Source organism: Salmo salar, chromosome 01 (assembly GCF_965601325.2).
Source record: "Salmo salar chromosome 01, fSalSal1, whole genome shotgun sequence".
NCBI classification, from domain to species: domain Eukaryota; kingdom Metazoa; phylum Chordata; class Actinopteri; order Salmoniformes; family Salmonidae; genus Salmo; species Salmo salar.
The window spans coordinates 173,662,724-173,688,797 of record NC_138291.1 but is presented as its reverse complement, the minus strand read 5'-3'; the positions used below and the strand labels follow the sequence as shown (position 1 = coordinate 173,688,797).

The window sequence follows — 26,074 nt, the reverse complement described above, 5'->3', positions numbered from 1 at the left end:
AACCCGAGAATTCATATCTTCCTATAACCTAAGGGCTGGTTTCTAGAACACAGACCAAGCCTAGTCTTGGACTAAAAAACATTCATCAATGGAAAAGTTCCATTGAAAGGGCTTTTTAGTCCAAGACTTAAAATGGTGTCTGGGAAACCATATACTTTTATTAAAATATTCACCTATTGTGTTGTTTCAGAGGTTTCACACTGCAAAATTGGATCCGAACAAACTAAGTACACATAAACAGGCAAATATCATGTCCTCTATTCTCGACATCAACCTCTTCATACCTGCCAGTAGACATGTCCAACTTCTGGATAGATTTGCTGTTGACTGGCCTAGAACAGACATTTAACCCATTGTTCTGTGGAGACAGGGATTTTTTTTTTTTAAATATTAAAATAAAAAATAAAAAAATAAAATAAAAAAACACATTTGACATATTCAACACTTATTGATCGTCAAACATTTTCCATCTATAACATGCTCTTCAATAGTGTTGTGGCATGAAAAAGTATTTCAGTTGGCACTTAAGTGTTACAAAAAATAAAAATAGGCCCACTTTAAACTAAGTACAACTTATAAAGGCATTAATAAAGCATACATTAATGCTTCACAAATCTATAAGCGCATGTCATACTGTATGTTTATACACAATTGATACAGTGTGTTATGACATCTGGCAGCTCACCCTACAGTGGGAAGGATTTGTCACCTTTTACACAGCATTTATAGAGTATGACATACGCTTTTATGTATGCTTAAAAAGCCTTTATAAGTTGTACTTTGTTTAAAGTGGGACCAAATAATCAGATCTGTAAAAACAGTAGTGATGGAGGCTAGTCATTCTCTCTGTTCTGGAGGATTGGTACACTCTCACCTGAGAGGTGGAATACTGTCTGTCAGGGGCATTAGTGATGGAGGCTAGTCATTCTCTCTGTACCAATCCTCCAGAACACTCTCACCTGAGAGGTGGAATACTGTCTGTCAGGGGCATTAGTGATGGAGGCTAGTCATTCTCTCTGTACCAATCCTCCAGAACACTCTCACCTGAGAGGTGGAATACTGTCTGTCAGGGGCATTAGTGATGGTGGCTAGTCATTCTCTCTGTACCAATCCTCCAGAACACTCTCACCTGAGAGGTGGGATACTGTCTGTCAGGGGCATTAGTGATGGAGGCTAGTCATTCTCTCTGTACCAATCCTCCAGAACACACTCACCTGAGAGGTGGAATACTGTCTGTCAGGGGCATTAGTGATGGAGGCTAGTCATTCTCTCTGTACCAATCCTCCAGAACACTCTCACCTGAGAGGTGGAATACTGTCTGTCAGGGGCATTAGTGATGGAGGCTAGTCATTCTCTCTGTACCAATCCTCCAGAACACACTCACCTGAGAGGTGGAATACTGTCTGTCAGGGGCATTAGTGATGGTGGCTAGTCATTCTCTCTGTACCAATCCTCCAGAACACACCAATCCTCCAGAACACTCTCACCTGAGAGGTGGAATACTGTCTGTCAGGGGCATTAGTGATGGTGGCTAGTCATTCTCTCTGTACCAATCCTCCAGAACACTCTCACCTGAGAGGTGGAATACTGTCTGTCAGGGGCATTAGTGATGGAGGCTAGTCATTCTCTCTGTACCAATCCTCCAGAACACTCTCACCTGAGAGGTGGAATACTGTCTGTCAGGGGCATTAGTGATGGTGGCTAGTCATTCTCTCTGTACCAATCCTCCAGAAAACACTCACCTGAGAGGTGGGATACTGTCTGTCAGGGGCATTAGTGATGGTGGCTGCAGGGTTCTGCTTTCGTCTGAAATCAGAGACAGAGCTTTTTGTACTGGGTTGACAGAATTCCCTGTGACTACTCACCAATGATTGAATAACTATGTGTAGCATGAAGACACCTAACTACTGGTGAAAGTGTTCACCAAACAGCCTACACAGTACCAGACCAAGGTGACATTTTAATCAAATTAAACATGTTTAGTGAGCTTTGCATTTTTTAGGCATTTGATAATTGATCCCTCTTCTGTTAGGATGAAACAGAATACAGCTCCACAAAATAACACCGCCAATGTGACTCGCTCTAACAGTAAGCATTTACTAAAGGACTGAAGTGTAAAATGGAAAGAAAGTCAAGGGCAGAACTTGACTGGAAGCCAAAGAAAACACGTGTGTGTGCGCGTGTGTGGAGAGAGCCAGAAAGGCGCACTATGAAACAGAGAGGAAGAAGATAAAGCCAACACATTGATACATCCAGGAGCCATATCATGGTGGTGATTTGCACCATTTCACACTCATTTAAAAGGAGACAGCTGCAGGATGGTGGAGCCAGGGAAGAATATGGAGGCCTTGTCAAGAACAAGGGAGTTTTAAAATAATGCTTTGGCTACACTAACCTCCACTACACAGCTCTCAGGGATGCTGACAAGCTGATGACATTCCAGAGGCATCGTGTCTGCACCACACACACACTAATTATCTCAAATAACTTCCCTTTCCCAAAGCCTAGAAAATCTGGAATTACACTAAATATTATAAACATGTCATTACGGAACAGAATTAACAAAAGTCGTCTAGAATTACAGCTTTTTATCAAATCTAATAAAATAATAATGTATTTGTCACATGCACCGAATACAACGGGTGTAGACTTAACCGTGAAAATAGTAACAAGATGAATAAAATACACAAGAAAGGAGCTGTATGTTTTATTTAACTAGACAAGTCAGTTAAGAACAAATGCTTATTTTCAATGACGGCCTACCCCGGCCAAACCCTCTAACCCGGACGACTCTGGGCCAATTGTGCAACGCCCTATGGGACTCCCAATCACGGCCGGATGTGATACAGCCTGGATTCAAACCAGGGACTGTAGTGACACCACTTGCACTGAGATGCAGTGTCTTAGACCGCTGCGCCACTTGGGAGCAGAGTACGAGATCAATGTGCAGCTATATACAGGGAGTACCAGATCAATGTGCAGCTATATACAGGGAGTACCAGTACCAGATCAATATGCAGCTATATACAGGGAGTACCAGATCAATGTGCAGCTATATACAGGGAGTACCAGATCAATGTGCAGCTATATACAGGGAGTACCAGATCAATGTGGAGCTATATACAGGGAATACCAGATCAATGTGGAGCTATATACAGGGAATACCAGATCAATGTGCAGCTATATACAGGGAGTACCAGATCAATGTGCAGCTATATACAGGGAGTACCAGATCAATGTGCAGCTATATACAGGGAGTACCAGATCAATGTGCAGCTATATACAGGGAGTACCAGTACCAGATCAATGTGGAGCTATATTCAGGGAGTACCAGATCAATGTGCAGCTATATACAGGGAGTACCAGATCAATGTGCAGCTATATACAGGGAGTACCAGATCAATGTGCAGCTATATACAGGGAGTACCAGTACCAGATCAATGTGGAGCTATATACAGGGAGTACCAGTACCAGATCAATGTGCAGCTATATACAGGGAGTACCAGTACCAGATCAATGTACAGCTATATACAGGGAGTACCAGATCAATGTACAGCTATATACAGGGAGTACCAGATCAATGTGCAGCTATATACAGGGAGTACCAGATCAATGTGCAGCTATATACAGGGAGTACCAGATCAATGTGCAGCTATATACAGGGAGTACCAGATCAATGTGCAGCTATATACAGGGAGTACCAGATCAATGTGGAGCTATATACAGGGAGTACCAGATCAATGTGCAGCTATATACAGGGAGTACCAGTACCAGATCAATGTGCAGCTATATACAGGGAGTACCAGATCAATGTGCAGCTATATACAGGGAGTACCAGTACCAGATCAATGTGCAGCTATATACAGGGAATACCAGATCAATGTGCAGCTATATACAGGGAGTACCAGATCAATGTGGAGCTATATACAGGGAATACCAGATCAATGTGGAGCTATATACAGGGAGTACCAGATCAATGTGCAGCTATATACAGGGAGTACCAGACAGCTATATACAGGGAGTACCAGATCAATGTGGAGCTATATACAGGGAGTACCAGATCAATGTGCAGCTATATACAGGGAGTACCAGATCAATGTGCAGCTATATACAGGGAGTACCAGTACCAGATCAATGTGCAGCTATATACAGGGAGTACCAGATCAATGTGCAGCTATATACAGGGAGTACCAGATCAATGTGGAGCTATATACAGGGAATACCAGATCAATGTGCAGCTATATACAGGGAGTACCAGATCAATGTGCAGCTATATACAGGGAGTACCAGTACCAGATCAATGTGCAGCTATATACAGGGAGTACCAGTACCAGATCAATGTGGAGCTATATACAGGGAGTACCAGATCAATGTGCAGCTATATACAGGGAGTACCAGTACCAGATCAATGTGCAGCTATATACAGGGAGTACCAGATCAATGTGGAGCTATATACAGGGAGTACCAGATCAATGTGCAGCTATATACAGGGAGTACCAGTACCAGATCAATGTGGAGCTATATACAGGGAGTACCAGATCAATGTGCAGCTATATACAGGGAATACCAGATCAATGTGCAGCTATATACAGGGAGTACCAGATCAATGTGGAGCTATATACAGGGAGTACCAGATCAATGTGCAGCTATATACAGGGAGTACCAGATCAATGTGCAGCTATATACAGGGAGTACCAGTACCAGATCAATGTGCAGCTATATACAGGGAGTACCAGTACCAGATCAATGTGAGGCTATATACAGGGAGTACCAGTATCAGATCAATGTGAGGCTATATACAGGGAGTACCAGTACCAGATCAATGTGCAGCTATATACAGGGAGTACCAGTACCAGATCAATGTGCAGCTATATACAGGGAGTACCATATCAATGGTTTGGGTAACCATTAATTAACTATTTAGCAGTCTTATGGCTTGGGGGCAGAAGCTGTCTTGGAACCTGTTTACCAGCTGTATTATATGTGAATTTACTGTACAGATTTCAGAGATTTAATTTCATGCCAAATGCCAGGAGACATGCCCCATTTGGCACCTCAACGTTGTGTTAACTTTGATCTCTTTGATGTTTTTACAAACTGTTTTGTTGATGTGTGGGAACAGCTGGTTGCTCCTATATCCCTATTCACACAGGATCAGTTTTACTGGGGATGATAGGGACATGTAATTATGTGCACAAGCACAAATCACCACATCCGTCATTTAAGTCCGGAACAAATATGCCATGTGGGTCATTTTTACATAGCAGGAGAATAATTCCAACCGAAAAAAAAGAAAAACTGTTTTCGATTAAATCCAAGGTCCTCTGAATATAGTCTTCTGCGAATAGACAGCCCTGTGTATTGAGAGAAATGTCTGCGTGTCGCTCACGGATTGAGCAAGAAAACAATAGCTAAGTAAAATAAATATATGCTTAAAACAAAGTGCTGTGCAAAGCCTACAGTGCCGTGAAAAAGTATTTGCCCCCTTTCTAATGCTTTAGTTTTGCACATTTGTGATACTGAACGTTATCAGATCTTCAACCAAAACCTGATATTAGATCAAGGGAACCTGAGTGAACAAATAACAACAATTACATACTTATTTAATTTATTTCATAAAGTAAAAAAACAAAAAACAATGCCCCTGTGTGAAAAAAATAACTGCCTCCATTACACTCAATAACTGGTTGTGCCACCTTTAGCTGCAATGACTCCAACCAAACACTTCCTGTAGTTGTTGATCACTCTCTCACATTGCTGTGGAGGAATTTTGGCCCACTAACAATGACTTTTCCACACAGGGGAATTGGGTGTTGCATAACTTATATGAATAAATGTGTAAACTCAGGTTCTTTATCTAATACTAGGTTTTGGTTGAAGATCTGATAACATTCAGTATGAAAAATAGAAAAAAATCAGAATGGGGGCAAATACTTTTTCATGGCACTGTATATATGAAGGGCCAACATGTATCAACTTTCACAGTGAATGCTTTTCTTTCTACGTTTTCTGCCAACTAATTGAACGTCGCCAAGTAAAAAAGTAAAACAAATATTTAACGCAACCCTTGCTGTTAATAAGACAGCATTACATCGAGCTAAACTTTTAGAAATGACAAGTTCCCTTTCTAGGGGGGCATTTATGATGTCTTCTACTGTGGATTGCTACCAATATCCTAATGATTACGATAAAACTTCCTCAATTAAAATATTATGGCGACCAGTGGCGTGTATTCGTGTATGACAAGGGAAGCCAAGCTTCCCAAAAAATTGGAACAAAAAAAAAATTAAAAAAAATAGACAACTAGAATTGTCCTTCAATTTGCAAGTGGCTGAATGCATCTCACCAGAGAAAGCAAAACAGCGCCTCTATGTGTAGGCCATGTATCTGATGCCGTCTGGTCAAAAATAGCATTGAGTTTAATAGCAAGGGAATTCAGCAAGAATTTGGCTCCCCTTGATAAAATAAAAGAAAAGCCAATCAGCGTTGAGCTAAACTGAGTGACTACCGCGATGAAAAAGTGTTAAGAGAAACCAGTTTGGATTTGGCTATAGACCAATCACATTACATCAAAACGTAATTGAAAGAAGAAAAAAAACATTGTCCTCTCCGGTGGCTAGCTAGCTAAAATAGTCTCTTTCCTAAATTAGCCATAGATTCTGATCCAACCATCACACCCTGCATATGTAGCTAGATATAGTAGGCTAATGTTAACTTGCTGGCTCATCGTTGCACATGAAAGTAAGTTAGGCCTAGGACAACAACTAAAAGCATGTAAACTACTATATGTTAGAGTCATAGATCGTTTTGGCAACATGAAAGAGAGGATGGTGGTATTGGCGTTCCTCTACGAGTATGGGGAAGGGATCAAGCTATACGCTTTGTGGACTTCAGACAGATGTTGCTCTCTGGTCTTGTAATGAAACAAATGTATGTGTGGTTGAATTTATTCTGCCTGTTGTCTTGGCTTTATATAATCACAGTGGCGTATGAACTAACGGGTTATAGAGCAGAAACAACAATTATTCACAACACAGCTTGTAATATGGCTTTTCCCCCCTGGCTGGGCTTCACCATTGATTTTACCCACACACACCACTACTGATTGTGACACTATACCAAATATGGTGTGGTCTGGTTTAGAAACTTTGGACCCAAGCTCAGGTTAGGTGTCGCCTGTTATTACCTGGACATGTTGAAATATCTTCATGCCTAGAATTAAAAAAAATTAACAAAACTTCCAGGCTTCAATTTATTGAGAAAAAAAAACAATTATTACAGCGGGCAGTTTGGAAAAGACTAATCCCGTCCGAATCGTCCTCTGAAATAACAAACATTCTGGGGTAGGAATAATTACATACCCATCGTTCTCTAGTAATACTAGTCCCGTGCGAATAGGGCATAACATAATTATATAACCAAATTAACACTTTCCCAATGGCTCCTCTGGAAGCTAAGCCAGGCTAGAACAGGGTTATGTTCACAACGCACACATTTTAAGAAAACTGTCTGAAACTGGGACATACTATCTATTGTTTGTCCAATAAGGAATGCTCATTTTGGTTGTCTTGCAAAATGTTTCTTGACGGTGGGCCCTAATGAACACGACCCGGATGAGCCTCTCGAAGCCATCCTGATTGAAAGGCACTCTCCCCCTAGCGCGTGCGCTCTCCCCCTAATGAGTGTGCACACTAAGTAGCAGTAGAATGTGGTAGTGTACTACGTAGTGTATACCTTAGTGCAGACCAGGTGTTGAGGTCAGGGTCACTCGACTGGAGCAGGAGGGTTCTCTGTTTCTCATCCAGGGCTCGACTCAGCCACCACCTCCCCTTTGAATAAGAATGATATATTGAAATGGAATTGAACCCATCCCTGAATAAGACACATAATATAGAAAGCTGTAGTAAGTGGTCGCCCCTAGTGGTCGCCTCAGGAACAGCCAACATGATCACTACACCCGATTTCTCCAGGCAGTATGCTTAGAAATACGTTTCAGCCATAAACACATTGACAATTGTGGATTTAAAGACAAAACAAACTGTCAAAGACATAACATTTACACTACCACCAGGTATCCAAAATAACTGATTCCAGTCTGAGAAACGGTCCTGAGACAGTAGTATAGAATATACTGTTGTGTTATGCTGTAGTATTCAGAACCCTTCACTTTTTCACGTTATTCTAAAATGTATTAAATGTGGTTCTCCCCCCCCCCCCCAATCTACACACAATACCCCATAATGACAAAGCAAAAACTGAAATATCACATTTACATAAGTATTCAGACCCTTTACTCAGTACTTTGTTGAAGCATCTTTGGCAGAGAGTCTTCTTGGGTATGACGCTACAAGCTTGGCACATCTGTATTTGGGGAGTTTCTCTTATTCTTCTCTGCAGATCCTCTCAAGCTCAATCAGGTTGGATGGGGAGTGTCTCTCCAGAGATGTTTGATCGGATTCAAGTCCGGGCTCTGGCTGGGCCACTCAAGAACATTCAGAGACTTGTCCCGAAGCCACTCCTGCGTTGTCTTGGCTGTGTGCACCCAAACAAGGGCACTGCATTCATCCACCTCTGGCCTGCTGCCCCCCCTACCTCTGAGGAAGCACAGTTCCCGCTCAGCCCAGTCAAAACTGTTCGCTGCTCTGGCACCCCAATGGTGGAACAAGCTCCCTCACGACGCCAGGACAGCGGAGTCAATCACCACCTTCCGGAGACACCTGAAACCCCACCTCTTTAAGGAATACCTGGGATAGGATAAAGTAATCCTTCTAACCCCCCCCCCTTAAAAGATTTAGATGCATTATTGTAAAGTGGTTGTTCCACTGGATATCATAAGGTGAATGCACCAATTTGTAAGTCGCTCTGGATAAGAGCGTCTGCTAAATGACTTAAATGTAAATGTATGCTCAGGGTCGTTGTCCTGTTGGAAGGTGAACCATGGCCCCAGTCTGAGGTCCTGAGCAGGTTTTCATCAAAGATCTCTGTACTTTGCTCCGTTCATCTTTCCCTCGATCCTGACTAGTCTCCCAGTCCCTGCCGTTGAAAAACATCCCCACAGTATGATGCTGCCTCGAGATGTGACGCTTGGTAGTCAGGCCAAAGAGTTCAATCTTGCTTTCCTTTGGTGCCTTTTAGCAAACTCCAAGCGGCCTGTCATGTGCCTTTTACTGAGGAGTGGCTTCCGTCTGGCCATTCTTCCATAAAGGCCTGATTGGTGGAATGCTGCAGAGATGGTTGTCCTTCTGGAAGGTTCTCCCATCACAGAAGACCTCTAGAGCTCTGTCAGAGTGACCACTGAGTTGTTGGTCACCTCCCTGACCAAGGCCCTTCTCCCCCGATTGCTCAGTTTGTCCGGGGCTGCCACCTCTAGGAAGAGTCTTGGTGGTTCCAAACTTATTCTATTTAAAAATGATGGAGGCCACTGTGTTCTTGGGGACCTTCAATGCCGTAGACATTTTTTGGTACCCTTCCCCATACATGTGCCTCGATACAATCCTGTCTTGGAGCTCTACGGACAATTCCTTTGAACTCATGGCTTGGTTTTTGCTCTGACATGCACTGTTAACTGTGGGACCTTATATAAACAGGTGTGTGCCTTTCCAAATCATGTCCAATCAATTGAATTTACCACAGGTGGACTCCAATCAAGTTGTAGAAACATCTCAATGATGATCAATGGAAACAGGATGCACCTGAGCTAATTTCGAGTCTCATAGCAAAGTCACGTAAATAAGGTATCTGTTTTTTATTTTTAATACATTTGCAAAAATGTCTAAAAACCTGTTTTCACTGTCATAATGGGGTATTGTGTGTAGATTGAGGGAAAAATGTGTTTTAATCCATTTTGGATTAAGGCTGTAATGTAACAAAATATGGAAAAGGGGAAGGGGTCTGAATACTTTCCGAATGCACTGTATGTAGTGTTATGTTGTCGTCAGTGCTATGGGGGAGAGATTCAGCTCCGCAGCCCGAAACTTGTGATATGTTATGTCGTACCTTGGGGGTGATTTTACAGAGGATACAGAACTTGCTAGCACCGGTGGCTTCCTTCAGGTATTCCTCATTCACCAGCTCCCGTGACAGGGCTTTCCAGCAGGGCTCAGAGACACTTTTCCCAGCTCCAAACAGAGGGTGGCACCGGTACTTCTCAGGAACCCTTTGAGAGTACTGGAAGAAGAAGAAGAACAAGGTCATGTTCATTAGGCACCAAGTAGACTAACGGAAACAGGGTGGGACAACCTGGACATGATCATTTTCATTTTTCTGTTTTGTTCCAGTATGCCCTAATGAACATGACCCAGCCCAAAACTCTCAAACTCACTGATCCACGGAGGAACAGGATGGGGGCTGCGGAGCCAAATCTCTCCCCCATAGCACTGACGGCTCCCATCAGCTGGAATGCCAACACACCGTAGTCCTGACGCCCGCCGTCGACTGTGTCATTTACACCGACTCTGTTAACAGCCCTGAAAACACACACATTCCCAATGGATGATCTAAAACAGGTCCTACAGGACAGTAGATCTCCAGGAAGAGGGTTGGAGTGAAAACCTACAGGACAGTAGATCTCCGGGAAGAGGGGTTGGAGTGAAAACCTACAGGACAGTAGATCTCCAGGAAGAGGGTTGGAGTGAAAACCTACAGCACAGTTGATCTCCAGGAAGAGGGTTGGAGTGAAACCCTACAGAACAGCAGATCTCCGGGAAGAGGGTTGGAGTGAAACCCTACAGGACAGCAGATCTCCGGGAAGAGGGTTGGAGTGAAACCCTACAGGACAGCAGATCTCCCCGGGAAGAAGGTTGGAGTGAAACCCTACAGGACAGCAGATCTCCGGGAAGAGGGTTGGAGTGTGAACCTACAGGACAGCAGATCTCCGGGAAGAGGGTTGGAGTGAAACCCTACAGGACAGCAGATCTCCGGGAAGAGGGTTGGAGTGAGAACCTACAGGACAGCAGATCTCCAGGAAGAGGGTTGGAGTGTGAACCTACAGGACAGCAGATCTCCGGGAAGAGGGTTGGAGTGAGAACCTACAGGACAGTAGATCTCCAGGAAGAGGGTTGGAGTGAAAACCTACAGGACAGTAGATCTCCGGGAAGAGGGTTGGGCAGCCCTGGTCTAAAAGAACCCAAAGATGGTGGAAACAGAACACAGTAAACAGTGCATGTTATGTGGAGCTAAAAGAACATGTGGATGTTATTTTACATAGAACAGAATAGAAAATTGCTGGCAAAACACCCACCCAGATCGGCAGTTATCACAGCACTGGTCAGTTCCCATGATGCCCGAGGTCACCTTTCGAAGCTGTTTGTCTTCAAAGTGGGAGAGGATCAGCCTAAAGATAAATGAAATGCAATACTTTGAATACAGGTAGCTATAGACACAATATACTGATATGTACCTAAAACATGCATCACTCATTACGGAACAAGACTGAGCAGGAACAAGACTTACTTCCTTCTGCACTTGGATGAGTTGAGATACAAGTCCATTTTGCTCATCATTTTGAGCTTGTAGCCCCGGTATTTGTTGTTTGCTACCTGGTTGATGAGAAACCTGTACAGAACAACAACAAAAGACTCAGTTCAGGTCTGGGTTTCACTAATCTGAACTCTGAAGGCTTCATGCCAAGACAGAATTATTTATTTATTATAACTGTCTTGTTTACCGTTTATGAACTAATATATATATATATATATTTTATTTTTTTTATTTTTTATTATTACATTCTCATAACATAATCACAAAAAAGAGTGACCTGTTTAATTTTAGATCTGCTGGTGCCCACAGGACGTGGCAGGCACTTGGAAGTCCGTCTCTCCCAGCACGTCCAATCTCCTGGTAGTAAGATTCCATCTCCTTAGGGGCTCCATAATGGATCACCTTCCTGATGTCAGCCTTATTTATCCCCATTCCAAAAGCAACTGTAGCCACAATACACTGAAAACAATTAACAAAACCATATAAGTATGCTTGCATACAGAGGTGGACAATGTTGGTTTTTATGTGTTTTCATGCCTGTATAGAATTTGCAAAGTACCACAAACTGATTTATATTTGGAAAGAAGAGACTAATTCAAATAAATGTGGCATATATTTTGCTACTATCAATCTCTACACAGTATAGCAATAAATCTAACCCACCTGGATTTCATTTAAAATATTTGAAACTTGTTTTTGTTTGTTAAAGATTTAAAAGCACACCTGGATTTCGTCCCTCATGAAGCGATGCTGGGTCTCCCTCCTCTGTTTGATGCCCAGACCAGCGTGGTATACGCCACACGTGACACCCAGCGAGGTCAGAGTGGAGGTCACACGCTCAGCCTCTTTCCTCGAGGGGCAGTACACAATGGAGGACCCTTCAAACTCATAATCCCCCCTGAAATAGCCAACAGGAAATGAGACAAAACAAACAAAAAAAAGCCATTTTGATCTAATTGGTCGAAACGTTGTGGGAGGATAAGAGTGCATTGTGCCGAGTATCATCTACCGAATACATTTTTATATCCAGCATCTGCTCAAAGACATTGGATGTCATCTTTTCCTATACAAACAAAACATGGGTATTAATATCATTACTGTGATAAAAGCTGGCTCCATATTCACCAATATTCCAAAAAGCATATATACAGTACATATACTGTATTAAAAACCATCATCATGTAGGTCTACTTAAATATATTATTAACCTTCATTCAGTATATGGACCCAAATATATTTTGACCTATAAGCAATTAATATATGGGCCAACCCGGTGGTCTTCTTCAGGAAGCCATTCAGGTCCTGAAACACGCCCCCAGACTTGCGGTTGACGTCCAGGTAGAGGTTGGGACGGTCGAAGGAGGTGCAGGTGACGATGGGTCGTTCCAGGTTCAGACTCTTCACTATGTCCTCCCTGATGGATGGGCTTGCAGTGGCAGTCAGCGCCACGATGGGAACCTAAACACAGAACACAGTCAATGGGAACCTGGAACACAGTCAATGGGAACCTGGAACACAGTCAATGGGAACCTGGAACACAGTCAATGGGAACCTGGAACACAGTCAATGGGAACCTGGAACACAGTCAATGGGAACCTGGAACACAGTCAATGGGAACCTGGAACACAGTCAATGGGAACCTGGAACACAGTCAATGGGAACCTGGAACACAGTCAATGGGAACCTGGAACACAGTCAATGGGAACCTGGAACACAGTCAATGGGAACCTGGAACACAGTCAATGGGAACCTGGAACACAGTCAATGGGAACCTGGAACACAGTCAATGGGAACCTGGAACACAGTCAATGGGAACCTGGAACACAGTCAATGGGAACCTGGAACACAGTCAATGGGAACCTGGAACACAGTCAATGGGAACCTGGAACACAGTCAATGGGAACCTGGAACACAGTCAATGGGAACCTGGAACACAGTCAATGGGAACCTGGAACACAGACGTTCACAATCCTGGTAAAACTTTCACTTGACACCATCGTAAGTCCTGCACATAAGAGTACCATAAGAATGATGTCAGCGTTTGCCAACTGTCCATGATACATAGAATTATGTAGCTGACCTGTTATGCAACATCTGTTATGTCCTCATTATGACATGACTACATAAGAATTATGACGGAGGATTGCCTCTAATTGATAATATATTGTTTAAGATGATGGCTGCCTGTGATAGAATTAAACTTTGTCCATTCAGGATGGACATTTTTCTTTGGCATCACCAAACGATGTATGCAATGAGAGACTAATGTTCTTACGTTAGGAAGACTTCTCTTCAGGTTCCCCAGACTCCTGTATGCACCTCTGAAGTCATGTCCCCACTCAGAGATACAATGAGCCTCATCCACCGCTATCAAAGAGATTCCTGCAGGACAGGCACAGCAGAACGCAGCGATAACTCACCCCAGAATAGTTATTTTTCCCCAAAACATAAAGAACATCTTTAGAGTTAAATTATTGTTCGTCCATTGCCTACCAATGAACTTAAGATAATCTTTGTTCTAAAGATCATGTTTTGGGGAAACACCTACATCAGTTCCTACACCAGCTATATTCTCACTGCTAAACGTATAAAAAGACAAGGCTTGAGAAAATGGAATATATCTGTATAAATGTATAAGGAGATATATTTAAAAGAAAGTCATGAATTGGGACCTAGAGCTCACTCACCTATACTTCTATCGAGTTGTTCGAGTAGAGACACATTGCCTGAGCAGTATTCTGGAGTCATGTATACAACTCTGTATTGCCCCCTAAAGACAGAATAGGGTCATGTTATTTTCTGCCTAGTTGGTACATAAGCAGGCTTTACTTATAGCAGGGGTGCAAAACTCAGGCTTTCCAGTTCCACAGTCCTGCTAGTTGTTGTTTGGTCTTAAAGTACTATGCAGAAATAGCTCCGCCATTTCGTGGTTGTTAAAATAGTTCTCCAAATTTCAGTTTGTGACAAAATAAGATTGTCTATAGTATCATTGTACCATCCAAACCACTGAAATATATTTAATAACCAAATATATGGTTGTTTCAGATGGTGTACAAAACGACGCAAAAACAAAACTTAAGAACTGGAAGCATAGAAATAGCGCACATAGAACATATCTACCTCTTAGATTTGCTTTCAAGTAGAATGATAGATCTATAACTTACATTTCTATGTGAATTTGAGTCACCCAAGAAGTTACTTATTGCCACTTTAATTGATCAATTTACAGTCCATACAGCTGGTAAACTCAGTACACTGTGCGCCTGGGAGCTGACTTATGACATTGGAAACCTGGTCCCAGATCTGTTTGCTCTGGCCAACTTCATTGCTCATTGTCACTGGCATGACAAGGAGTTGACATGATAGCACAAACAGACTGGCACTCAGGCTACAATGCCCCTTGACTGTAAAAAGCGTAAATGAGTATATTACACATCGTGACAGAACAGAGGAGAGGGTGCATGTAAACATCCCTTGAGGGACATAGTTCTGACAGAAAATGTAGTGCTAAAAACTAAATACTTTTATGCAGTTGTAATATTTTAGCAGTTGGCAAATATGTAAAATATATATATTTTTTAAAAGGGGCTTACTGTTTCAAGCCGGCTAAAACATTTTTGGTCTGAGCAGAGCCGAGAAAACAAGCTGGAATGTTGGACATTCTGGAAAATAAAGAGAAAACGCTACGTTGTTGCAGGGGAACGTCACCATGATCTCACCTGGACAGCGTTCAGGTTGTGGAACGTTGCAGATAGAAATATCATGAACAGAGCCGACATGGTTCCTTATTCTACATGTTAGAGGGGTGTTTGTTCTACATGCTGTTTTTCTATCTGCACTTTGCACAACGTTATGTCCTGCTGAACGCACCCCTGGCTGACTAGGTGTCACCTATAACCCAAAACGACATATTGTTTCACTCAGAAGAATACCAACATTGATGAGCTCTAATGGTTACCAGATACTTCTATTCCAGCAAAACACATGTACATATTTTTCAATATATATGGGGAAAAAACAAGCAATCGAACTCATGCGATTGTTTCTATCAATGGCGTATGACAATCAAATATGTTAAGAGTAGAAAATGACATTGGTAGGTATGGTATTTTTAAAAGGTTACTGGTGCTAAAATGTTGCTACTCACTCAAGCTGGAGCACTTGGTCCTCCATGAGAGCGATGAGGGGACAGATAACAATGCTGACGCCAACACAGTACACTGGTGGGAACTGGAAGCACAGGCTTTTCCCATAGCCTTCATAGAGACATGGACAAACACTTAGTTTAGCTAGTAGAATACCATCAATTACATCGTCATTGATTTTACATCACGTTGCATATCTCACCTACTAACTCAAGATGTTCCATTAGAAAAAATAGTTTGTTGAATAAGCGATAGCATATTTTCCTTAACTATACTGTGACCACCCTCCCACTCTGTCTACTGAATTTCTCTCTTTGCTCTTGTTTTCCTTAATATGATGTCGGTGGGCGGAGCCGGGAGGGTCGTCAGCGAAATGGGACACCTGGGCTTGGGTGTGTCCGAGGAAAAATACACCTTCCCCCCCATTCATTGAGGAGACTGTCTCCATGCAAACTATGTATTCTTGTGGTTTGTTTATTTTGGCATGGCACCATATTATTACCATCTTTGAACACAACCACTCACTTACATACACCACTGTTAACTAAAGTTAACTATTTTAATTAAGAAATATATTTTTGTAATTCCTTGATCTCTGCGTTGTCTCCCTTTTTGTTACGAGCCGGTTCGTGACTATACTCATTCAGCCTGTTTCTGTCACATACTAATTAAAGGATGTTGTCATCTGTAACTATAATATAAAAAGGCACTCGCACATCTGAGCTCTCTTTTTTGCAGGTGCATAGTAACAGTTGAATAAAATGATTAAAACTAAGAAACCCACACACTGTTCTTTATTAAGCTTTACGTATCGACCACACGACCTTCCTCAGAGCTTTTGTGAATCTGTAACTACAAATGTATTTGCAGTACCCTTGAATATCCCGCAGCAGAACTAACTTACACTACTTGTCATACAGGTCTGATTAAATCATGTGCATAGAGACTTCAGAGTCATAAAGAAACCATCCACTAGGTGGCAGTGCAATAGCAGTAGTATAAATACATCAGATTTGAACAAAAGGATGAAAGCCCAATTTATTTTTTATTTTTTTATGTACCTCTTCGGGGAATATTCATTTACGAACTACACTTTATTATCGGAACTATACGATGCCATCCATATGGATGCTCATATTACCTTGATGACTTAGTCAATCATAATTAACTTAACACGATGGCGAGTGGAACTTACCTGTTGCCATGACAACAAGGTTATCTCGCCTCTCCTTCAGAACAGAGTGAATTACTTTCCATTGTACTCTGAAACAGAGGGGATTTCTCTTTCATGTACAAATGACAGAAAGGACAAATTATAATATGAACATACGGGGGGGACGGTGACTTACGGCTTGAAGCGACTATGTCCAAAATACATCTTTAGACATTTGATTTGTTCAGGGAGTGGCTCTGGAAGAGATGGATCTGGATGTGGAGAGCGGGAAAGAGGCCTCAATAGACTGACACAGAACAATCTGCCTGAGTACATTTGACACTGGAGGTTAACATCTGCCCGTACACAAGGCTGGAGATGAATCCTAAACTGCTATTCTAAAACCCTGCTGTTGGCAACGAGCCCAACTCCTAGAGGGAATTGGATTAATAAGTCGTTTGTGGTATAGAGCCAATATGCCACGGCTAAGGGCTGTGTCCAGGCACTCCGCCTTGCGTCGTACGTAAGAACAGTCCTTAGCCGTGGTATATTGGCCATATACCACACCCGGTTGGGCCTTATTGCTTAAATCTATCTCGACGTGTGATTTTGAATAGGTTTCTGTGTTGGTATTGATTTTTAACAGAGTAGGGCATGATTTGATTATAATGCTGGCTATATAGGTCATGGGATTCGTGTAAAGGCTCACCACTTTTACCACTGCCTACAGCAGAAAATTATAGCTATTATTAGCTCATTTTATTAAAATGTACCGTCACTCTACTTCAATCAACACATAGTAGACTGAGAGCGTCCTCCTTTTACACTCACAATAGATTCTAATATGTCTGCCTATTTGTCAGTCAGTCCATTAGAATTTCTCCACAACAATCTTTGAAACCTAAAACAGCTAAGAAATAGCTCCATCAGTACCAAATTCTTCTTCTTCCTCCAGCTCCTCTATGTCATCCTCCTCATTGCCAAGGCCAGAGGGCATTTCCCCAGGTTGGGGTTGCTTCTGTTGAGTCAACCTCTCCACTTCCTCCACACACTGAGGTGAGAAACATCATCATCACACAAGGCACTGGTTCTTAACCAATAGCAGACCTGGGACAAATGCTTATGTCAAATATACTTTTGTACACTTGAAAGTATAATACATAGTTGATTTAGTTTGGAGCTTGTACTTTCGGGACTAATCCACTGTCAGGTCGTTATTGTAAAATAAAATATGTTCAATAACTTACCTAGTTTAATAAAAGCAGAACATAAATACATCCATTGGTTCAATTGTACAAGGCAAACAAAAAACCTACCGTGATTTCCGGACTATAAGCCGCAACTTTTTTCCCAGGCTTTGAACCTCGCGGCTTAAACAATAATATATGGATTTTTCCCGTTTTCAATTTAAAAAAAATAATAATAAAAAAAATACACATTCTCTGACGTGCTCAGTTTTTTGGCGGCATGAAGCTTTCATTAGACCAATGAAATTGCCGAACGGGTTACGGTCAAACAACTTTTTTGTTTACTGTTTAGATTAAATCGAGCGCGCTCAAACTTCCCATCATTCTGATTACGGTAGTCATTTTGTCACCCTCATCATGGCAAAGACACGGAGAAATGCATATGATGCAGCTTTCAAGTTGAAGGCGATTGATCTGGCTGTTGGAAAAGGAAATAGAGCTGCTGCACGGGAGCTTGGTCTTAATGAGTCGATGATAAGACGTTGGAAACAGCAGCGTGAGGAATTGACTCAGTGCAAAAAGACAACTAAAGCTTATTGCAAATGTTTAATTTTTTGTTACAAGCCGTGTTTCGTTAAAGCCTATTTATTTTTGTTACAAGCCGTGTTTCGTTAAAGCCTATTTATTTTTGTTACAAGCCGGGTTTCGTTAAAGCCTATTTATTTTTGTTACAAGCTGTGTTTCGTTAAAGCATGTGTAAAGTTCATTTGTTTCAATGTACCGGTAGGCACCTGCGGCTTATAGACATGTGCGGCTTATTTATGTTCAAAATAATATTTTTTTTTAAATTCAGTAGGTGCGGCTTATATAGGTGCGCTCAATAGTCCGGAAATTACGGTAACTAACAAACTCACGGTTTTGACATATTTTATACAAATCAAACTAACAAACTCACATTTTTTACATATTTCACCCAGGCCTGCTATAAGAAGGTTAATGAAAGAAATCCACACCTCAGACGTGCTTGAATGTGTCAAACTGGCTTATTGAGAATGGGCATCCTGCCTGATGAGAGGTTTGGATAACATCTGTAAGGATAATGTATCGTAAGGGGGGAAATCCATCGTTCTCTCTGACATCCAGACTATTACCTGTAGCATCTCGCTCTCCAGCTCCACTTCGTACAAAAGGTGTGCAGAGTCATCCAGTGCATTTTTCTCCTTCAATAGAAAAGACAAAAGAGCAAAGCATTAAGAACTAATAGTGTGGGTGAAGTTGATTGGTGAAGATAATGAATGATGTCTACTGTAGCTCAATTGTTAGAGCATGGTGCTTGCAACTAGTGCCGGGACGATACCAGTATCGCGATACTTGTTAGTATCGTGGCAAGGAAAGAAAACATGAAGTGGATTTAACTTCTTTAGAAAAACATCCCTAATGTTGGAAACAAACATATTGTCATCCAGTCCAATTTATTTTCCAAGCTATAGCACACAATATTTTACATACAGCAGGTTTTTAAAAGACCAAAAAGAGTTGGTCTGCTTGTTTTTATTTTTGCTATGGAAAAAATATTGCGATACTTGTATCACCACAGCCCTACTTACAACGGCAGGATAGTGGGTTTGATTCCCCGGCACCACCCGTACGTAAAATGTATGCAAGCATGACTAAGTCGCTTTGGATAAAAGCACCTGCTAAATATATTATTATATGTGACTGCCCGGCTCGATTCAGTCTTATGAAGCAACATTTGAAATTGTGTTTTTTTACATTGGATAAAAGTAGAGACTCAGAGCTAGAAAATCATATATCATACGCTACAGTTGAAGAACAATGGGAAAGTAATTCTACTTTGAAAGTTGATAAACTTGCAACCTCACTTTTGAGAAAATGGGCCTTGAATGTTTTGGTAAACCTACTGGAGAGCTCTTCTTCATCTACACTAGCGTTTCCCAAACTCGGTCCTCTGGAGGGGTGCACGTTTTGGTTTTTGCCCTAACACTACACAGCTGATTCAAATAATCAAAGCTTGATGATTAGTTTATTTTGCTAGGTCAAAAAGTAAAACGTGCACCACTTGGGGTCCAGAGGACTAAGTTTGGGAAACCCTGGTCTACACTCATTCAGCATAGTTCACACACTTAAACCAATCTCTTTAAAGATTCACATGTGAGGGCATGTACTAAACAACCAAAGATTAAGACTAAAGGCTGGTTTATGCTACGGGTGTATTCGTAAATTCAATCTGGAGTGCAAGAGTGCACCCTGGGCACTCGTAAACTCAGAGAGTTGGTAGCTACTTCAAGACACATGAGAGAACAGCTCACTCTGACCATTTTACACACCCTAGCAGAGCTGGTTAGGCTGTTTTTATGTTATCCAGAGCGTTGGTGACTGCAACTGTGCTGCTGGCAACAATTTAATTACGTTTTCTTCCCTGACGTTTACTGACACCGGCCATATTATGATATGCAGAATTAAGACATTCTATTGAAACTAGTGACACAAATACTACCAGTTGTTCAAACTTCCAGCCCTATTGAATAAGGGCTAAATATATGAGTTGTTCTTGCCCACATCAGTTGGACAATAAACGGCTGCCAACAAACTTTTACGACATTTGCATGAAGGTGGCATAATGCAAAATGAACAGAGGTCAACAAAGGACTCTCTATCCTTAGCTTGTTTCCTAAACAATGACATCTAATGTAGAATCCTCCACATAAATACAAATGGATATAACCTGGTTCCAGATCTGTTAGTCCCATCTTACTGGTTTTTGGCGTGACGGTGACCATAGAAATTGGCATTACAGCACAAACAGGTCTGGGATCAGGCTAAATAGATTTGCTCTTCACCTGGAACTCCAAAGTGGACTGCTCCTCCAGATCCTCCTGCTTAGCTTGCCTCTCCAGCATTTGAAGCTCATACTCTGAGATATCCAGGGACATAATGCAATCTCCTTGATAGTCTATGGGTTTGCTGGCCTCTTCCATGGGTTCAGGAACCTTAAAGAGATCTATGTTAGAGTGATTGAGGTCCTCATCTTCTCCGGGTGAGCCCTGATCCATCTGTGTTCCATTGGTTGTGTCTGTTCCGTCAGGACTGAGGGTCTTGTTCTCTGGGAGGTCGTGAGACAAAAGTTCTGGATCTATGGTAGAAGCTGAGGTGTTGTTCTTTGACAGCAAATCTCTCAGAGCAGTGAGTCTAACATACAGGTCCTCCACTAGCGTTGCAACGCTACAATGACAAAAGAAAATAAATAAATAAATACATACATTTCAGACTGGTTACATTTCTGACCTTGTCTGTACTGTACTTATGAATCAAAGAAATGAGTGAACAACAATCTTGATGTTGGAATAGTAATGTCTGTATACTGGACCTCTGGATGTCATTGACTTCTTCTGGGATGCTGCCAGCTAATTCCTCAATTTCATTGGCCATTTGAGACAGCTTGTCCTTAAGGCCAGACTGAGTATTCACTCCTTTATTGGAGCACAAAGAGACATATTTTGTTTAAAGATACTGCTATTAACCAACCAGAGTCTAAGGGGGAGGGGGGGGGTTCTACTAACTATACGGAATTATTTTATGAAGGTCATATCAAAGATAATTTATCCTTTTAAGACCCCCTATCTATAATAAATTATTAGTATAGATTTTTTTTTTGGGGGGGGGGGGGGGGGGGGTCCTTATCTGCTCCATGTAGCTGATTCAGCTACATGGAGCAGATAAGGACCCCCCCCCCCCCCCCCCCCAAATAAAACAAAAGGAAGTGTGTTCTGAAGTGTCTCTCCTATATCTGAGAGATATAGAAAAAATAAAAGATCTGACTCATTTCAGGAAACTAGCTGTATGTCGCGCGTCGCTAATTCACAGGAGAGCCATTTCAACGTACATTTTTATCAAAATGATTTTTTGGGCAGAAATGCCTTCTGGAACGTGAACTTTCATGTGCCTTAATAAAAAACTTGCATACCATCTGTAAATATGAATACAATTGTTAAATTACGAGCCTAGTTGGTTTAGTCAGAGAAACAGACAGGAACCTTCAAGCTAGCCATGGCTGGCTGAGACAATGGATGGGCTGGACATGCCAAGAGACAAGTTCGGATTGGTATGCCATGTAGCACGCTTCTGTCTATAACATGAGCTGCTTAGTATGTGTATAAAAATAAAGAAACTCATTCCAGGGTTTAAGTGTGTCCAAACTTTTGAATACCAGATATCTCAATCTTAAACTGACAGATTTCCATTAGGATTTTTATTTTCTACATTTTTCTAATTTGATTTCCATTTGACATGGACCTTAGGGGCTTTTAATAAAGGAAACCAATAAAATTACTGGGATTTGAGAAACATAACACATCAAAGAAATCTACACAATACTCACCAGGGTTCATAGAATTCAGTTTGTTATGAATGATCAGGCCAGCCTAGGCAAGACAAAAAAACATGGCTGATAAACAAATACAGAATCTCTTGCACAACTCTCCCATAAAACCAGTTCTCTATTCTTCCAATGACAATATGATACCGTAGGTTTTTTCCCCACTCACATAAGCATCTGTGGCTGCATATCTTTTCTGTTCCTGGGAGAGTTCAAAGTCATCCCAATTGCTACAGCGCACATCCTGCTGTTTGAACAGCCTCTTCTTGAACAGGTGCTTGACGAGCCCATCCAGACTCCATCTCTCACCGCATCGCAGCTGGAAATCACAGAGAATTCTAGTCAGTGAGGATATAATACTGTATGTAGCTTTAGAGCAATCAAACAGTCATTTTGCTATTCCTCATAGCATGTTAGCAGATGCATTTTGGGTGAAATATTCGAGAAGGCCAGTATTTTTGCTGTAGTTGGAACGATACCTTTTTAACTGGACATTTTGTTTAGGACTTGACTATACAGTTACACACCAACAAGTGGAAGTGTTTCATACATTGGCCCATGAGTAAACACATTGGTAGTTGTGTAATTGCTGTAAAATGAGGGTACAATTCTGTGATCTTACTCTTCCATTTGCCAAATCTCCAAGCTCCACGAAATTCTTCAGTTTGACATCAAAGTCAGAGAGTAGCTTCCACATGTCTCCTTCGATGCCCACGCCAACTTTTCGGATTGTCTCATCCTCCAAAAATATCTTCAAGCCAGTTGGAAATCCTGCAAGAAGTCAGAGATATGCAATACAGAAAACCATTGCAGAACAGGTCTAAACGTGTTTCTGATGTGTCAAAATACCGATAAACTATAGGCAGCAACAACATAACAGAAGTGATAAGCAGAAAATGATTCATACAATGATAAGTCAATGTTAGAGACATTTCCCCTGTGAACTTTACTTGACATTGAGGAGAGGTGAAAAAGGTAACACTTCTCCACAGAAGCACACAGCTGAACCAAGGCAACTTTCTTCTTCTGGCCTTTGGTGAAGGAAGGAGGCCATTCTATGTCAAACCCCACAGCAGAGCCAGGTGATAGACTAGACCTACGAAGAAAAAAAACAAGAGAGGGATTGATGTGTAAATGAGGTGCAAAATCCAAGTAAAAAAACTATTATTGCCCACTATAATTAACATACAATGCGGTTGGTACACATTTGAGATGTTATTTGCCCCAACATTTGGATTCAGACATTTATTTTACAGCGGTGAACACGTTTTATAATCAAGACGAATCGACAACGACTTCCAGAATATAGACACACCTTCAGAGACGCGATGCGTTCTGAGGAAAACGGTAAGCGACTACTCAAAGTGGTGAATAAAGCCACAGCACGCTAAACCCATGACTCCACATGCTAGGCCTACCTGCTTACCACTGTACAACTGACTTGATTGACTGCTCAATCTCTGTGTTATTAAATGTACACTGAATGTACTATGAGACTCAGACTGGTGATAGTCTTGATTACCTCAACTCGTCAGACAGGAACGAGCAGTCATTTTTCTCCTGGCTGAATATGACTGTGCCAGTGAACTCTAGATAAGGAAGGTCATCCTCTATGACATTTCTTTTATAGAGTCCTGTTTGAACCTGTTGAGAAAAACAAAAAAGTGTTTATTACCCCCACAGAGACTACAGTGAGGGGAAAAAAGTATTTGATCCCCTGCTGATTTTGTACGTTTGCCCACTGACAAAGAAATTATCAGTCTATAATTTTAATGGTAGGTTTATTTGAACCGTGAGCGACAGAACAACAACAAAAAAATCCAGAAAAACACATGTCAAAAATGTTATAAATAGATTTGCATTTTAATGAGGGAAATAAGTATTTACCCCCTCTCAATCAGAAACATTTCTGTCTCCCAGGTATCTTTTATACAGGTAACGAGCTGAGATTAGGAGCACACTCTTAAAGGGAGTGCTCCTAATCTCAGATTGTTACCTGTATAAAAGACACCTGTCCACAGAAGCAATCAATTAATCAGATTCCAAACTCTCCACCATGGCCAAGACCAAAGAGCTCTCCAAGGATGTCAGGGACAAGATTGTAGACCCACACAAGGCTGGAATGAGCTACAAGACCATCACCACGCAGCTTGGTGAGAAGGTGACAACAGTTGGTGCGATTATTCGCAAATGGAAGAAACACAAAAGAAGTGTCCAGCTCCCTCGGCCTGGGGCTCCATGCAAGATCTCACCTCGTGGAGTTGCAATGATCATGAGAACGGTGAGGAATCAGCCCAGAACTACACGGGAGGATCTTGTCAATGATCTCAAGGCAGCTGGGACCATAGTCATCAAGAAAACAATTGGTAACACACTACGCCATGAAGGACTGAAATCCTGCAGCGCCCGCAAGGTCCCCCTGCTCAAGAAAGCACATATACATGCCCGTCTGAAGTTTGCCAATGAACATCTGAATGATTCAGAGGACAACTGGGTGAAAGTGTTGTGGTCAGATGAGACCAAAATGGAGCTCTTTCGCATCAACTCAACTCGCCGTGTTTGGAGGAGGAGGAATGCTGCCTATGACCCCAAGAACACCATCCCCACCGTCAAACATGGAGGTGGAAACATTATGCTTTGGGGGTGTTTTTCTGCTAAGGGGACAGGACAACTTCACCGCATCAAAGGGACGATGGACGGGGCCATGTACCATCAAATCTTGGGTGAGAGCCTCCTTCCCTCAGCCAGGGCATTGAAAATGGGTCGTGGATGGGTATTCCAGCATGACAATGACCCAAAACACACGGCCAAGGCAACAAAGGAGTGGCTCAAGAAGAAGCACATTAAGGTCCTGGAGTGGCCTAGCCAGTCTCCGGACCTTAATCCCATAGAAAATCTGTGGAGCGAGCTGAAGGTTCGAGTTGCCAAACGTCAGCCTCGAAACCTTAATGACTTGGAGAAGATCTGCAAAGAGGAGTGGGACAAAATCCCTCCTGAGATGTGTGCAAACCTGGTGGCCAACTACAAGAAACGTCTGACCTCTGATTGCCAACAAGGGTTTTGCCACCAAGTACTAAGTCATGTTTTGCAGAGGGGTCAAATACTTATTTCCCTCATTAAAATGCAAATAATTTTATAACATTTTTGACATGGGTTTTTCTGGATTTTTTGTTGTTGTTATTCTGTCTCTCACTGTTCAAATAAACCTACCATTAAAATTATAGACTGATCATTTCTTTGTCAGTGGGCAAACGTACAAAATCAGCAGGGGATCAAATACTTTTTTTCCCTCACTGTATATTACCAGCCATTCTCCACAGAACTGGGCATATTGGGTTTGCTCTGTCGACGGAAATATGCAAATAAAAGGCCATTCACTATTGTCCATCGTGCACGTGTTCTTACTCCATGTACAGAAATTTACATTTCCAGTACATACATCACCTATGCAAATGTTGAAGAGTGACAGCATGATGCAGGACTCGTCTCATAGACCTCTATACAGCAACACATGGTGTATCAATAAACTGGTTGAATTAAACTCAAGTCAGTATTAATTAAAATGTTCTAACTATAACTAATTAACAACGGTGGTCAAAGGAAATATCACATACACTAACAATACTGAATATTGAAATGGGTTAAGAGAAACAGTGCGATGGTTTTATTTGCATATGACCCTGCACAGCTCAGGTGGATAGGTAAACATAAGCAA

At 41.8% G+C, this 26,074-nt stretch overlaps 1 protein-coding gene across 7 annotated transcripts in view; it reads right to left on the bottom strand.

Annotated features, from left to right (window-relative positions):
- The window catches only part of wrn (WRN RecQ like helicase), a 40,504-nt gene that overhangs the window by 12,841 nt on the left and 1,589 nt on the right, over nt 1-26,074 (bottom strand). For all 7 annotated transcript variants that reach the window (XM_014144381.3, XM_014144371.3, XM_045693579.2 and 4 more), the window contains exons 3-27: nt 23,882-24,003; nt 23,310-23,455; nt 22,982-23,130; nt 22,529-22,678; nt 22,363-22,405; nt 21,352-21,454; nt 20,825-21,206; nt 19,115-19,183; nt 17,710-17,827; nt 16,973-17,048; nt 16,819-16,886; nt 15,626-15,734; nt 15,072-15,140; nt 14,166-14,248; nt 13,754-13,860; nt 12,749-12,936; nt 12,202-12,376; nt 11,756-11,937; nt 11,452-11,553; nt 11,240-11,332; nt 10,322-10,466; nt 9,997-10,167; nt 7,735-7,829; nt 1,743-1,806; nt 285-358 (exon numbers count right to left, since the gene is read on the bottom strand). In XM_014144381.3, the coding sequence (XP_013999856.3) occupies nt 285-358; nt 1,743-1,806; nt 7,735-7,829; nt 9,997-10,167; nt 10,322-10,466; nt 11,240-11,332; nt 11,452-11,553; nt 11,756-11,937; nt 12,202-12,376; nt 12,749-12,936; nt 13,754-13,860; nt 14,166-14,248; nt 15,072-15,140; nt 15,626-15,734; nt 16,819-16,886; nt 16,973-17,048; nt 17,710-17,827; nt 19,115-19,183; nt 20,825-21,206; nt 21,352-21,454; nt 22,363-22,405; nt 22,529-22,678; nt 22,982-23,130; nt 23,310-23,455; nt 23,882-24,003 (3,083 nt within the window). The remainder of the gene's footprint in view (nt 1-284; nt 359-1,742; nt 1,807-7,734; nt 7,830-9,996; nt 10,168-10,321; nt 10,467-11,239; nt 11,333-11,451; nt 11,554-11,755; nt 11,938-12,201; nt 12,377-12,748; nt 12,937-13,753; nt 13,861-14,165; nt 14,249-15,071; nt 15,141-15,625; nt 15,735-16,818; nt 16,887-16,972; nt 17,049-17,709; nt 17,828-19,114; nt 19,184-20,824; nt 21,207-21,351; nt 21,455-22,362; nt 22,406-22,528; nt 22,679-22,981; nt 23,131-23,309; nt 23,456-23,881; nt 24,004-26,074) is intronic.